Source organism: Coffea eugenioides, chromosome 9, assembly GCF_003713205.1.
Source record: "Coffea eugenioides isolate CCC68of chromosome 9, Ceug_1.0, whole genome shotgun sequence".
Taxonomy (NCBI): Eukaryota; Viridiplantae; Streptophyta; class Magnoliopsida; order Gentianales; family Rubiaceae; genus Coffea; species Coffea eugenioides.
The window spans coordinates 3439934-3455568 of NC_040043.1; the positions used below are offsets into that span (position 1 = coordinate 3439934).

The window sequence follows — 15635 nt, forward strand, 5'->3', positions numbered from 1 at the left end:
ATGACAATAGGATAAACCAATAACCTGAGAAAGTCGATGCAAAACGAAAATAAAAATGAGACATCTGGTTGTATCTTGTTTGAACTGAAGCAATTCATGCCAACAACTCAAAATTAACAATTAGAAAGAATTAAAAGAATCACCACATTTGATTAATAATTCTAGTCAAAAAATTATACAGATTACATTTCCTATTCAGATATGTAAAGAATTAAAAAATTTTTTACCACATTTGATATTAGTAATCCAAGTCAGAAAATATACAGATTACGTTTGCTATTCATGTGTGTACAGGATAAATTTACAGGAGTTTGTCAAATTTTGACAAACAACCTATCAGAAAAGTTTGCTTGCAAACTCCTCCTTAGCACCTTCTTCTTTGTTTTCTGGAGAAGCTGCGAGATCTCTCAGCTCTGATACGCTCCTCCCTAATTGCAATGCCACCTTCATCTCAAACAATTCACCATGTTCCCGTCTCTCCATCAAGTTAGACTCTATAGATTCTTCCATGAGTTTAAAGAAACCGGCATTGCTCCTGTACATCTCAAACACCATTCCAACTTGTACTCCATGCTCTAACGTGTTTACAATGCTTGCCAATGAACCGCCCACAACTCCAAGCATGGCTGCCAAGAAACCAATTTGAGAAGAAGAACCCACAAAAGCAGAGCCGACGGCTGCTAGCCCTGTTAATAAAGGACCCCCTATGGCTAACAATTTGTTCAGCTTCAAGGCTTTTCCACCCAAGCTCAAATAGTCTGCTTTATCTCTTCTCCTTATAACCTCCACAATCGATCTCATTTCCTTCTCGAGCTTCGAGTTCCAGCCATTCGCTTTCGAACCCGTCTTGTGGGCGGACTCTTTTGCTTGTTGAGGCCACCAAACTGCTGGGTCTACTTTAGATGGGAATTTGTCGAGCATGACACCAAGGAGAGGAAGTGGATAGGCCTTGTCAAGTGCCAAAACTCTCTCCATTGCTTCCTCTACATAATCATCTGTAGGTTTGCCTATAGCTATCGTTGTTTCGATTTGCTTTTGCAGCTGCTGGAACAATCTTGCAGCATTTCGCTGTTCTTCTGCTAGTTGTGATGGTTGGATTTTGTTCATTATGAACAACATCCCGGTTGCTGCGAGAAACATCATCGTGGAAGATAGCTTCAAAGCCGCCAAGGGAGTGCCGGCACTAACCGCAGTTGTGGCCGCAATACCGGACATTGTTGAAGCTGCAAGAGTAATTGCATTGATAGACGTCAAAAGTAGGCTGTTCCAGTTGTCTCGCTGCTCTCCAATATTCTTATGCATTTCCACTCTATCTGCAACTGCTTCCAACACTGCATAAAGCTTTGCCATCACTAATGAATCCGCTAGTACATTTTCATCATTTTTCTTTGTAAATTTTTTGTGGCCAATGAAACCTCTAGCCAACTCCATCTCCTTCACCAATGGTCCAGCTTGTTGGAGATTGTGGAGGGGGATATTACTAGTCCTTGATTTTGGGATACCAAGAATCGCTGAGATGGTGCGTTCTCTGCATATTTTAGGTGATGAATATTGCAATAAGGCTGAAGATTGAAGGGTTGCCATGTAATTGGTGATTCTAAAGGAACTCTTATAGATAAATTGAATCTATTAGACAATTAAAATCGCCTGAAGATTGAAGACTTAGTTAGGGATATCTGACTACAATTAATGTGTCTATGAATTGAGAATATGGAGATTTTGAACTGTGAAGTAGTACAAAAATATGTTGTGATATGGAGAGGATTGAAGGTGGCGTACGTATATATAGATAGAGAACAGTACGTAAGAGGGACATGCAGTAATAAAGTTCAACCTTTGAATTGATTCATCGTTGTTAGACTGTTTCTAAGGTTGGATCTCTCCCTCTGATAATTGGCTGCTTGATTGACTTTCAACGTAAAACTACCAAAATAAAGTCACAAATTATAACTTTTTTTATACTAGTATGCCGTTTTGAAACAGCCCGCGAGGCAAGGAGACAGGGCAAGACTATTTCTTATTACCAAGACAATGGCATGGCTAGTCTATTTAGTTATGATGATTATTGCCATGCAAAATATGTTACGGCAGTTGAAGAATAAATTTCTCGATCTATTAGCAATAAAAAAAATTCATATATCCACCCCTAGAGTTATTAAGTGACAAATGTAAATTAAGTCCATTCTTGAATTATACTCCAGACTAAAAATGCAAAATAAAAAAAAAAAGAAAGAAAGTAAAATGACGCAAAAGATCTTGTGTCCCACTTCTTATCCAACTCTCTATGCCACCTTTTGTCACATTGTTATTTGACCTTCACAAACATTTGATTAATTCTTTTTTTCCCTCAATTCTAATAACTACTAGCAAGGTAAAAAAATTGCAGTAAGATGCTAACAAACTAAAAAAAGTGGAGAAAAATAGAATTTATGAAAATGTTCCGTTGTATTTTATAATTTTCTATTTTATTGTGTTGGTTTAATATTTTATTTTTTACCTTGAAATTAGTTATTGGAACTTAAAGAAACCGAAAAAAAAAAGAATATGATTCTTTCTAAAGAGAAATGGCAAGATAATGAAACATGGGATAGGAAATGGGTGGGAAGTGAGAGAAGATCTCATGCTAAGCATTGTTTTGAAACCCGAATCGTTAATTGAACCGGTGAAGTGATCAGATTGAGATTCAATTGATCGGACCAATTCAATCCTGGTTCGATGATTATATATATATATATATATGTGTGTGTGTGTGTCTGTGTACACACACTTGTGTACAAAATAAGATATCCCATGGACCAATTTAACACGTCACCTTATAAAAAGTTAAATATTTTTAAACACAAATAAATTTTAAAATTGTAAATTCAAACAAATAAATTCATCTCAATTTGTACCTACTAGGAAAAAATTTTAAATCCTACACAAATCACAACCATATTCTGAAATTAAACAAAATGTATTGAAACTTTTGAAATTAAACAAAATCTAATAGAACTACAAAAGAAAATGGTAATCTTTGAGTTTGAGGGTGAGAACAGAAGATTCAACATATGAGTTTTATGTTTAAAACTATAGGTTCATTTTTTTTAAAAATGAGAAAAATGAAAAAATTGCGATTCATGGGTCAATTCGGGTAAAACAGTCCGACTGATTTTTTGCAATTTTTATCAATTTTTATGATAAATCAACACTAATAGTGAATCAAATCGAAAACTTGGCCAATTCCTGGTTTGATCGGTCGAACCGGCCGGTCCAATCCAATTTTCAAAACATTAAATTCCTACGTGAATTCCTCTTTAATTTTTATCTCACATTTTATCCCACTTTCTTTGTTTGCTATCACCTGTGACCCTATTAAAACTAATACAATCTCCTTGTAAACATATTCGTCACCATGGTTTGTTATATTCATTAACTAAACAAATAATTTTACCTCAGGTAATCCGAAGATGATGTGGATTATGTGGTCTCAATTTCATAGTAAAAAATAAATGAATAAATAACTCAATGTATAAGATGAATGACGGCACATTCAGACCAGAAAATTAACCAATGGTGAACAAACCAATATGTATAAGATGAATGACGGCATATTCAGACCAGAAAACGAATGGTGAACAAATAATATCAGGAATCTTAAGTGCTAGTTTGGAATTTCTTTATTGAGCATTAATGTTTTTTTGTTCTTCTAACACTCAATTTGAAGGTGAAACGAAAAGCCCTTGGACAATAATTCAGACTCTCCACTCCAATTGCAACAAATGAGGGTTTCAGAAAAAACCAAGTCAGGAGCACCTCTAAAGCAGTTGGTGATCAACTGATGAGGAAAAGATTTCCAAAATGTTCTTGAATTTATTGAAATGCTATTTGATTACCAATAATAATAATAATAATAATAATATCAATGGATTGCAGTATGATCACAATATTTGATTACCAAGTATGAGCGTTTGTTATTTACTGGCATCTTCAAGGGCGTATTAGATTGGCAGTCGACGTGGTCAGTGTCAGCAATTGAAGTTCCAAGAAGTGCGAAGCTTGGAGGCCAAGAGCGCGCGTGAAATGGTCTCAAATCTCACCCCGTGTCGTGTGTTGGTCAAATTGAATTGATCGCGGTCACCAGACGAGACCGGTACCATGACCCGAAACATTCAATGCTTGACCAATTTCAATTCCTCAACCAGTCGTCAAGACATTTGCCATCTCCCCACGTACACGTGAGACGAGGTCTATGTTTGCATTGTAGTTTTTCAATTCAAAAAAGTTTTTTCGTTTTTTTTTAACACATTTGTTTAGATAGAGTATTATTTAAAATAATTATTATAACATTTTTATGATGTGATATGTGTAAAATAAAAAAAAATAATTAAAAATATAACAAGGTGAGTTAGGAAATGTGTTTATGATGCAAACGAAGTATTATTTAGATTAAATGTACTATCCAAATCTGATTACATCTTCTGCATGCAGCGATTATTTTCAAAAACACTGCAAAATAAAATAAAAGTTTTCTTTTTATTTGTGCCATAAGAGAGCAGGATGAATTTATAGAAAAGATGATGGGTTAGGCGCTCTGGCCTACTGTTAGAGTTTGATCTTATCCCTGTCCTGTAAAATTGCTTACAATTTTGCATGATTAACTTTTTCAGGCAAAATAATACAGGGCTCACATTTCATCCTGTGCCCTAATGGCATAGAACAGGATAATGAAAAAAAAATGTCACGCGTGCGTGGACGTATAAACCTGGGACTGACTGGGGGTCACTAAGTTAGCCCATTTAGAGTAGGAAAATGAATTAGGCCTCGCCCAACTTTGTTGTATCATTTGCGTTCAGCCCAATAATGCTTAAAAAAGCAAATTAGAATTATGGCAATTTTCATAATTGAAATGACAAGAAGAATTTTTCCAATGAAAATGCACCTAGACTGCAACACACCATGAATGAACAAATTAAGGTTGCTTGAATTTTGATTAGACTGACATGCAATCACTAAAATACTCAAGATGTTCAATAATTTGGAAAATTGAACAATTTTTCAACCCAAGAATAAGAATAGATGCTTCCAAATTCGATGTGGTCATACATTTTTCGTCCTTGGGTTGACAAATAGAATTGATGAAGATGACTTAGAATGCGTTTGATAAAACTGAAGTAAAAACTGAAATTTGAATCAATTAAATCGTTACGTACTAAATTTGATTCATTTGAACGTATATTATATTAAATGATAAATGAATAACTTATTTTTAGAAATAAGTTTTGCTTAGAAAATTTAGTGCCACTTAATTAATTTAGGTGTTCAATTTTTAGTTATCAAATGCGTTTGAACATATTAAGATCTGAATCCATTATATTTAAGTACTGAATTGGATAATCAAACAGAACCTTTAGAGAATCAACTTATGAAAATATCACATTGATAACCAGAAGACAGCTAATAATTCTTAGTCTTGATCCCACACACACGACTACATAGATTCAACACATTTGTACTCCATGACTCCACAATTAAAAGCTAGCCAACTTTTGCTAACATGATCAATGTTAAGCAAGAAAGAACACGGGCGACGACATGAAGGAAAGAGCAAAACAATGCAAGAATGTCCAAGGATACATTCCTTTTGTTTCCTCTCAAAAGTATTAAGCTCCATAGATTAATCTCCCTGACCTAAACCATATGCTTAACCTTTCGTCAATGCCAAAGACCTTGCTCGAAGATTCAAATATATTCCCCTAAAATGGTAAAACAGGGATTAACACCCCAAATAGTGATGGAAATCAAATCAACAGAGCATATTCCATGCCCAAAATTAGAGGTAGACGACAGAAAGGAATTACCAGCATAATCCAACCATACTCTGGAAGACAACTCGCAACTCCAGTGGTAGATACTGGTGATTTATCCATCCCACCACGGGCCAGAACTGCAAAATCATTTGTTCAGTTCATTCTGCACACACTTTGCCATTTTTAATGATGACATATAATATAACTGCATTTGCAGAAAGATTATCGTGGCAAATGGCATACCGTCCATGCAGTATATTGCACTGCTGGATATTCCTTCTTGATTTTGGATTTCACATGCATCCAAGGTCTTCCTGTGCATTTGGAATTGTAGCAAATGGCATGTTAAGACTCGAGGGGAACACTAACCAGAACCCAGCCAAGTAGTTTAGAATGATTTCCACAAATTGCCAAGCTATTGATGCAAAAGATCGAGCAACATTATTATGGCAGTTATCCAACATCAGCTGTTGGCTCGAGTGTAGCTAAACACAATGTTGTGACAGAAGCTACCACTATGTCAACTTCAATTTACAAGTTGCGTTTCCAAACAAACATACATAACCCCCAACCCACCATCATTTGAAGCTTGGTAGATTTCACATAGTAACTCAAACTTTTAGCCCAAATTATACAGTCTTGCATCTACAAATCCCTATAACTATTGCTCCACTTATCTCAATGCAAGTACACCAGTTCCGAGCCCATCCTATAACTTCTAAAACCAAGAGCTGTCAGAAGTATTTAATCTTATGAAGGCAGAAATAACCCTGCAGATTGGATCTTACTTCTAGAAGTCTCCTTTGTTATCCCTGACATTTTCTTTGGAGAAGTAGGCATCTCATTGGAAGCAAATCATTTCTTTTTGGTGTAAATGCAGGACAAACAAATTAAGAACAAGTTGAGAGGTTACACTACAAACTTACCCTCAATTGCCAACCCATAGAAAATCATGAAAAACAAGTTGTTCCACGGTGAAATAGTAACCTGTTCCAGCACGACCTGAAAAAGATTTTGGGCATTCGACATTTTGTTACACAGGTATATTTTGCCATTGTCCTTTGTTTCATCAATGTTGCTAATAATCTTAATTATATGACAGTCATGGATAACATGCCCAATGCAAGTTAGCAACAACAGTAATGATTCATGTCAGGTTAAAATGTAAGAGAGTCCAGTCACTTATCCAGATTACCACTTAAAGATGATACTTGCACATTAAAGTGAGGGAAGTATAACTATTTTCAACAGACTGAACTATTTGTGCACACTGGAATACCAGGAATTTCACAGCTGTATCATTTATGAGAATATCAAATTTTCAGTTTTTTATATCAACCATGTCTCCATAAAGTTAATGGGGGGCAAAGAAAAAGAAAAGGTCCAGAGGCAGATTATACCTTCTTGGCAACCGTTTTGGTGTCCTTCTTTCCTTTAAAAAGCTTATCCAGAAACATGTGAAAGTAGTGCCCCAGTGGTCCAAGATATGCAGCTCCAAAAATCTGCTTGGATGAACATCAGAAAAGAGATATCAGTAATTAGTGCAACAGGAAACACTGCGGATGCTGATGCTCACTTGTAAATTTAGTTCAACAAGGCTCAGATGTGCACGATCATATTTCCAAGTATATTGTCAAGTCGAGCACAAGTTCCATCAAAGATGCGAAAAGCAAAGCTTCAGAAACCAAGTCACATCAAGAACATAGAGAAATTTGAATCTGAGAGTCAGGGTTGGCTGGGAAACATACAATGTATTTGTATCCAAAAATTATTAATATGCAAATGTTGAGTCAAGTCATTTGATAGTAAATTACTCTAGTAATACCAAGACATTTAATTTTTCCTAGGTTGGTGAATAAAAATTTAATAAAAGATGGATTTGTTCTGAAAGCTGACCTCTAAAAGTTGATAAAATACAACTACAGGAAAAGGACCAGAAATTGCACAATGGGCAACAATGAAACAGCTTCTTTAAATTGAGAATGGATGAAAATGAACTGAAGATCTTCCAGGGGTTTCTTTCCAGCCAACTAGCTGTGCCATTGAGGATAAGGACTATGTGTTCAAGTATACATTTGATATTCCATATAGATGGATTCATCCTACTAAAAAAAGTTCAACTTTCTAAGCGCACGCTAAAATGCATGTCCTTCAAACTACTAATCTCCTAAAGATTGATTTAGCAATCTTATGTGCATCCACAGCTCCCATAAGCATGTTTCTTACTAACACTAAGCTAATTAACAGTGCAAATGCTATAAAACTCCCAACGTGAGAAAGTATCAAAGGAAAACCAAAGTTCTTGAAAACCACCAAAATTTCCTAAGAATATCAACTTCATGGAGATATCAAAGGTCAGTTACTTTTAAGAACTTAAAAGTATGATGGAAAAAGAGGTTAATAAAAGACATTTTACACGTCCATACAATTTATGTAATACTGGTGCAGAACAAAAACGCATCGGATTAACAGCAGGTATATCCAGATGATTGCAAGAGTTATGTTTAAGAGCGAGTCATAAAAAGGATTAGGAATAAAACATAGGGTAAACTTACAAGCCATCCAATTTAAAACTGCCCGCTTGTAATATGCTTTTACAATATGATTTTACTCTGAAACCTCCAAAAGCAGGAGCAAATGCCCTCAAACTAAGCTAGGTGGTTAAAAATTTTAGATATGTAAATCCAGACACCAAGATGTTAGCATAGCTAATACAGAGCAATATGTTAATGCAGATAGAATTCATCCTAAAATTGAGAACAGTTCAAGGAATTCACCAAGCACTTCAAAAATATATTTTCCTCAGGATTCATTCAAGTAACCAAACCAAAAGTAACAATATTAATAACGGTTCAAAACTTGAGTCCAGATAAGAGAAGAAAATCTTCTAACATGTATTAGAATTGATAGGGGATCCAAGTTCGAGTTATCTAACCAAAGGAGAGCAAGATCTAATAATCCAAGTGGTTGAGGCCTTCTAACATCAACATGACAACAATGTTCAACATCCCATTCTGGCATCCCCCTTCCTCTCCCTACCCTTCTTAAATTTTAAATTTGAATTTCACTCCAAAGAAAAGAAAAAAGTCAACTAGCCAACTTCACGTACATATTCCTACTGCATATTTTCATTTTTCTTGAAGGGCTTAGGACCATCAAATGTGACCTTAATTAAGTCAGTCTCATTACCTACATAACCCATCGCGTCAAAGGAAAAACAGCTATAATGAATAGTTCAACACATTACCACTTTGAGAAGAAGGCGTCTGAGTTGAAGCTTCTGAATACCAGAGAGCTTTTGAGACACTATATCACTGACTGCTGATAAAACTCCTGCAGTGATTGCCTGAGTTTAAAGTGGAGAACCAAGAAAAATGATTAAGCCCATATCAAAGTCAACACTTTTTTTAAAAAAAATAAAGAAGGAAACTTCACATACTAATATGCAATAAATTGCAAAAAAATAAAAAAAAATCAAGAAGAGATGAAGGGATGTTGAAGATTAAACCTTTGTTCGTAATGGGTGCTTTTGAAGCTGAAACAGATACTGTTCCAAACTCTTTTTCGCAACTGATCCCATCTTTTCTCTTTCTCTACTCTGGACCCTGATTGAAAGAGGAAGAGAAAGAGAAAAGCGAGGAAAACTGTAGTCGAAGTACTAGTCAATCAATCAGTACTAGTTTAGCCCTCTCTAAGATTGGTCGGAGTTAGAGACTTTCCAACGAAAATATCTTTGGTCAAGATGCACACTACAATTATATACCCGTGCGTTTACAACAGTTTGAACAGGGGAGACTCTATGGGGTTGTTAGGTAAATGGGCATGAGAAGGCATAAAATGATGGACCAATGTTGTTAGGTAACTTAGGAAAAGAAAGTGAATAGAAAGAGAGCCAGAGGGGACAAAGTTTAGTTAGGTGTGGCGGATTCTCCAGGAGATTATGCAAAAGAATCTTAAGTTATTGTGACTTTGTGATTGATGACCCAAAAGCATATTCTGGTACCATCTTGTCCCATGTTTGGGGTGGGCTTGGTCTCGTATCAAGTTAATGTGGATGCTGGACTAGGTCAAATTACATAAATTGTATCCAGCTATTTTAAGTACCATGAGGTGGGGGAAGAAAATTACACAGGTTGGTCGCAATCAATCCTTAGGCACATGAGGTGAGGAAAATAAGTTGCCTGGGAATGAAACAATTCAGTTTGTAGGTGATTTAATCCTTAATATGATATGGAAGCAAGGGTTAATCCGATTTACACAGACAACCTTAGATATTGTGCCAATACACTCAATCACTTGCAGCACCTGTTTTCTTTCCTTTACCTCCTTGAAATATATATTGAAGACATCCACTGTATAAATTAGCCGTCAATAAAGCATAATCCATCTTGCTTTAAAGAGAAAACAAACAAAGCCTCGCCAATTTAAGGCAGAGTGATAAACAAACATCCATAATCCCAGGATCAGAATTAGATTCATCTGTAAGTATTCTGCGTTCACAAAGAGATGTTCAAAAGGGACAGGGGAAGGGGGCAACTGTAAAACTTGGAAGGTTGATGATGTATTAAAAGAAGAAATTATGATGGCTTGTAGTACTTTGTAGGTACAAAAGGCATTTTTGTAACAGCTCCATCATACGACTTCCCTCGAACCACAATCTTTACTTTGGTTCCAGCCTTGTGATTTCCAGATTTTACATACCCCATGGCTATGTTCTTCTTAAGGCAGGGGCTAAATCCTCCACTGGTGACTTCTCCAATATTGTCACCTTTCTCATTCTGAATCTCACTGTGACTCCTGGCAGGTGGTCCGGATGAGAAAAGTCCGACTCGCCTGACCGGTGGACCCTCTTCAAGTTGTTTAAGTATCACATCAGCGCCAAGAAACCCTCCTTCTGCCCTTCTTCTTTTCCCTATAGCCCAGGTGAGTCCTGCCTCTACGGGTGTGGTGTGCTGCTCCATGTCATTGCCATACAAGCACAGCCCAGCCTCAAGCCGAAGACTGTCTCGAGCGCCTAAACCTGTCAATCTAACCTTCCCTTCAGACTTCTCCAAGATTGCTTTTGCAAGATCAACTGCATTCTCTGAAGGAACTGAAATTTCAAATCCATCTTCACCGGTATACCTGTGAACTCAAGACAATACAACTAATTAATTCATATTCAGTCTCGGTGCCAAATCATGAGTTCAGTGGGAATAAAGGAGAAGAAAGTGCAAACTATTCCTTTCACAAGCGTTGTGATGTTTTTCACTTTAACCTTCGTCGTACCACACTACTGCTGCTTTTAAAATTCAACCTAATTTACTGGTAATTACAAGACGATGACCAAAAATTTTCAAATTTCTAAGCTCAGGTCAGCTGAAGGAAACACAGTGAATCAAGCATGCAGCACTCATATTAATCACTTAACCTCACTCCACCTTGTTTCTGTATAACTACCAACTTTCAGTAGCTTTTAAACGGTTAGATAGCTATTTTACAACTCACTCCCAAAAAATAACTCGTAAACTTATGTTATAACAGCTTTTAAGTACTGAGTTTCTATATTACATCAACTGCAAAAAACAAAATGAAGGAATAATTAGGTTCATATTCAACAAGTAGAAGTTCTTATTTTTAGTTTCCATACGATGCATGCTGAAATGACACAAAGAGATACAGTAAGAAACAGCATACCCTGTCCTTGTGAGGAAGCAGGTTGCCCCATTAATATCCAAGATCCGGAATTCCCCAAAGTAAAGCTTGCTTAGATCATCTTTTGTCAGGTGTTGAAGAACTGGGGTAGCAATGGGACCCTGCACCGAACATATGGAGGAAACACCACCAAGTAAACAAGAATGTTTTGAAACCTATATCCCTTTAAAATTAAAATGACAGGGACCAAAGTATTGTGTGGAAGGGTGAATCTCCTGATCAAGACCCTATCTGCCACAACCTTGTAATCACAAACAAAGGGAAAAGAGAAAATGAAAAGGCAAGGAGAAAAATGAAAAAGTGTAACAAATCTTGCCACTAGTGAGAGAGACACTTGCAAACTACAAAAGTAAAAGGAGGAACAGTAAATACGCAAAACTACAAATTACATAGGCTCATAGCCTAAAGCAGTTAAAGAGTCCAAGCTGATGTTTATTTGCCTAACAAATTTACCAATGCATTCAAGCAAAAGAAAAATGAAAATAAAAAAATGTAAGAGGAAAAAAATGTCTATCTCAAATTAGAACAAACAGCCAAGGGACAATGGTGGTAGTAGAGCGAGCAGTTAGATTTGCTGGAAAACCATAGGTGTAACCTATAGTGGCAGAAGCTCTCAACATATGATACTTCACCACTTTACAATTGTTTCACCCAATCCGTTTCTTGCTGTAATTGGGCTAATGAGAAGGGACTAGAAAATACTAAGGAAGATTGTGTGAATGCTTCTGCTAATAGAGTTCATGAACTGTGAGAGATCACGCAATATGCTTAGTGACAGAACTGAACAAAATGAACCATTAGATGCCAGTGACAACCTACCTGAAGGGCAAGTAGAGACCGCTCATCATGGATGTGCCAAGACACATTACCACCTTTTGATGTGAATGACTTCATGTGCTCCTCAATGTGTGCAAGATCCTTATCTCTGCATCCTGCATTTACAACCAGGTATATATGCTCATTTGTCACCTTGGTAATGACCGAATCATCAATTGCGCCTCCCTTCTCATTGGTGAATACAGTTAAAGTTCCAGTCCCAGGGTCAAGTCCAGCTACATCAGCAATGACAAGCTTTTCCAGAAAAGGAACCGTGTCCTTTCCCTTAAGGCTGAGGCCACACATATGGGAAACATCAAAGAGGCTACCATTTTCCCTACAATTTACTGTGGAATCCATAATTGAATCCTTGTATTGAATTGGCATACTCCAACCAGCAAAAGGAACCATTTTTCCCCCATTGGCAACATGGAAATCATACAGAGCTGTCTTCTTAAGATCAGCCTCTGATGCGAAGCATCTTCTAGCAATAGTCTTTTTATCAGCCTGAACCAGCCGGCGAGTTATGGATTGACCAAGTTGCCACAATCCTCCTCTCATCTTTGCTAAAATCCTGATTCCTACAACAACAGCGCTATCATAGTCAGTCAATACAAGTATAACTGACCATTTAAAAATTCAAATAACAAAACAAAAAGCGGATTTCTTTTGTGATTACCAGTTACAATCTCCCGCCAGATATATGATCCAAAAATAAGTATAATCAAGGTATCCCAATGGGAAGCAAAATCCAGTGGATAAGTATGCAATATCATATTCCTTAATATCTTTCAATCATTAAGTTTACGTATAACCTTAACAATGTCGAATGGCGTATGGGAACAATTGAAAGGCCAATTAACGAACCAAGGAAAACCCAAAATTTCGTGCAGCTGACAAGTGTACCATGAGGGTGAACTAATTCATTTAGACTGTGCCTAACCATCAAACAAAAAGAAACTCGGATTAATAGGATTCCGACCCTCATTAATCAAAATCCAATCTTTACCTCTCCACGTGATTTAAGCCTGAAAAAACATTCACCTCAGCATTCCACAATAAAGAGACTGCCGCTGACACTTGAGGACGCAAATATGGATGTAAAACATCAATCCCAGATCCCAATACAGATACTATTTCCAAGAATCATGCCAACATAGATCTCGGAAACCCAGAAGCAAACATTGACGCAAGTACCAAAAAACCAATCGTGTTAACATGAAGATGAGATGAAGCAATAAAGACACAAACTTGACACATTTTTAAGCATGCAAAAACATGACAATGGCAATACAGAGAATAAGTGCAGAGATTCATGATACTCACCGCTCTGGGAAGCTAAAAGCTCTGATCTTTATCTTTTCTTGTTTTTTCTTTTAGTTCAGAGCCCAGATGAGTAGTAGCCTTGTGACTGTTACATATAAATACCCATAAGGAAATGGAGAAAAGACTGTCCTTATGTGAATGTTTGTGGGGGATATTATAAGATTAATCTCAAACTAAAAGGGGTACATGTAATGTAACTAAGAAATAAATAAAGAGATAGCAGTAACATGGGACCTGTTTATATAGGTATTGAGAGACTAAAATATGAGGAAGTTTGGTGGGATGTAGTGGGTGGAGGAGGCTTTCTGTGCCAAATCGAGACCCATCTCCAGTGAGTGGTGGTGGGAATTTGGATACTCCATATCTTTTCTTTCTCAGTCTATTGTTTGGATTGGGGGTGGTTGGAGACGAGCTAGGAAATTGAGACCTTGGAAATTCGAATAGTGAGAGACCAGTAACAAGAGAGGAGAGAAATCCTTTTCGAGTATTGCACTTGTACCCCTTTCTCATAGTCAGTAGCTTTCTTATGTGGACGACACTATTTCTAATTTTGGTCACATACTCACATCCTAAGTTGTTAAAATTAATTTTTTTTCTTGTAGGTTTGTTTGGATTGCATTTTCCGTCATTTTTCATGGAAAAATTACTGTAGCGATTTGATATATGTGAGGGAAAAAAATGATAGGAAAATGTGATCACGGAAAACGACAATATTTTCCGACGAAAACAAGCAATCCAAACAAGGCCGCATTTGGCAAAAGGTGATCAGCAGGCTGCCATAAGTTCTTTCATGATGAGCTGAAACCTCTGGTTTTAGAAGTTCAAGGGGAGGTCTTGATTTGCAGAGAAAATGTAGTTTGAGCCCTCACTATTTGAGGCGTGAATTCAATCAGGTCTCCAATAATTTGAATCATAGAAATTGGTTTTACAACCTCTAATGTCAGTCAGCCAAACTCATCCGAATTATTTCATCACAAGGAAATGTATTCTCTACAGTATTCAATTAGTACTCTTTTTTTTTTTTTTTTTTTTTTTTTTTTTGTCGACGGAGTGGGTGTCCGGGTCAAGTCCTTAAAGGCGGCCCGACTAATCCCACTTCGGCCCTGTCCAGCGCCCCAACTTAGACCTAGCACGTTAAACGCACGGAGAAGCCGATGTTGCTGCGGAGGTTCGACCCCAGGACCTGACGGACCCGAGGAAGAGGCGCCAACCACCAGCCCATTCACGTGGGCATATTCAATTAGTACTCCAATACCTGTATTTTAAGGACTCGCATATCTATTTTTTGAGGACTTCTATATAGCAATCTTTCAGAATTTGAACATCAAATTTAGACTCATCTACTCTACCAATTAGTGAGATAGCCCTCTAGTGGAGGCAATCTATGAAGGGGTTTGAACCAAAAGCAACTTCTTCAACTCCTGGATCCTTTATAAAAAAGAACAAGCAACTTCTTCAATGAAAGAGCGTATCATTTTTTTTTTCCAGTTTGGTAGGAGAGAGTTTTCGTGACATAGTGGTCATCAGCTAGTAGCAATTGAACAGGAAAACATCTTCCTCCGGGAAGTTACATAGCTCTGGAGGTTTTGCATCATAATATGTAAATGAACGTGTTTGGATAGGAGATTATTTGGAATGATTATTATATGGTAGTACTTTTCAAAATATGACGTATATAAAATAAAAATGTGATTAAAAAGATTAAAAGGTAATTGAAAATTATATTTGTGGTGTAAGTAATAAAATATTATGTGGAATTATTTTTGCTTGATTGCTCCCATTTTTGCTAGTGGAGCAGCTCCTCTACTTCGCATGTTATATGCCATTTTAACCTTTTTTCCCCCAAATTTTAAATATGTGCCATTTGGACATTGCCCTTTTCATATTTCATTTGTTTCAATCAATGTTTTATTTATTTATTTATTTTTTGGGTTCGTTCCAATCCCAAACTTGCTTTTCTTCCAATCAGCTCTGTGTTCTCAATTTTTTCTAGTTTCATCTTGCTAGAAA

At 36.7% G+C, this 15635-nt stretch overlaps 3 protein-coding genes across 5 annotated transcripts; all 3 read right to left on the reverse strand.

Annotated features, from left to right (window-relative positions):
- Positions 1–336: 336 nt before the first annotated feature.
- Positions 337–1584, reverse strand: LOC113782003 (probable F-box protein At4g22030). The gene has a single exon (XM_027327918.1). It carries the CDS (start codon positions 1582–1584, stop codon positions 337–339), a length of 1248 nt encoding a protein of 415 aa, XP_027183719.1.
- A 3804-nt stretch (positions 1585–5388) lies between these two features.
- LOC113782971 (peroxisomal membrane protein PMP22-like) lies at positions 5389–9689 on the reverse strand. The gene is made up of 7 exons (XM_027328961.1): positions 9298–9689; positions 9037–9135; positions 7190–7291; positions 6716–6791; positions 6033–6103; positions 5841–5926; positions 5389–5735 (listed from the first exon to the last, which is right to left on the reverse strand). Exons 1-7 carry the CDS (start codon positions 9367–9369, stop codon positions 5684–5686), a joined length of 558 nt encoding a protein of 185 aa, XP_027184762.1. The 5' UTR covers positions 9370–9689; the 3' UTR covers positions 5389–5683.
- A 523-nt stretch (positions 9690–10212) lies between these two features.
- On the reverse strand, positions 10213–13920 carry LOC113783525 (aminomethyltransferase, mitochondrial). Of its 3 annotated transcripts, none has more exons than XM_027329686.1 (4): positions 13626–13920; positions 12303–12873; positions 11466–11584; positions 10213–10913 (listed from the first exon to the last, which is right to left on the reverse strand). In XM_027329686.1, exons 2-4 carry the CDS (start codon positions 12858–12860, stop codon positions 10367–10369), a joined length of 1224 nt encoding a protein of 407 aa, XP_027185487.1. In that variant the 5' UTR covers positions 12861–12873; positions 13626–13920; the 3' UTR covers positions 10213–10366. The 3 variants fall into 3 exon arrangements, with proteins under 3 accessions (XP_027185487.1, XP_027185486.1, XP_027185485.1); XM_027329685.1 differs by having other exon boundaries at positions 12303–12894; XM_027329684.1 differs by having other exon boundaries at positions 12303–12880; positions 13626–13916.
- Positions 13921–15635: the final 1715 nt, after the last annotated feature.

Bases quoted from the DNA above. Each gene is read 5' to 3' on its own strand.
- LOC113782003 (XM_027327918.1), bottom strand. From the start codon at position 1,584: ATGGCAACCCTTCAATCTTCAGCCTTATTGCAATATTCATCACCTAAA.
- LOC113782971 (XM_027328961.1), bottom strand. From the start codon at position 9,369: ATGGGATCAGTTGCGAAAAAGAGTTTGGAACAGTATCTGTTTCAGCTT. The intron at 6,104-6,715 runs GTAAGTTTGTAG...CCAAATGCACAG, and splicing joins CTATGGGTTGGCAATTGAGG to GAAGACCTTGGATGCATGTG. The intron at 5,927-6,032 runs GTATGCCATTTG...ATGATTTTGCAG, and splicing joins TGCAATATACTGCATGGACG to TTCTGGCCCGTGGTGGGATG.
- LOC113783525 (XM_027329686.1), bottom strand. From the start codon at position 12,860: ATGAGAGGAGGATTGTGGCAACTTGGTCAATCCATAACTCGCCGGCTG. The intron at 11,585-12,302 runs GTAGGTTGTCAC...TGTTCGGTGCAG, and splicing joins GGTCTCTACTTGCCCTTCAG to GGTCCCATTGCTACCCCAGT. The intron at 10,914-11,465 runs GTATGCTGTTTC...TTGAGTTCACAG, and splicing joins TGCTTCCTCACAAGGACAGG to GTATACCGGTGAAGATGGAT.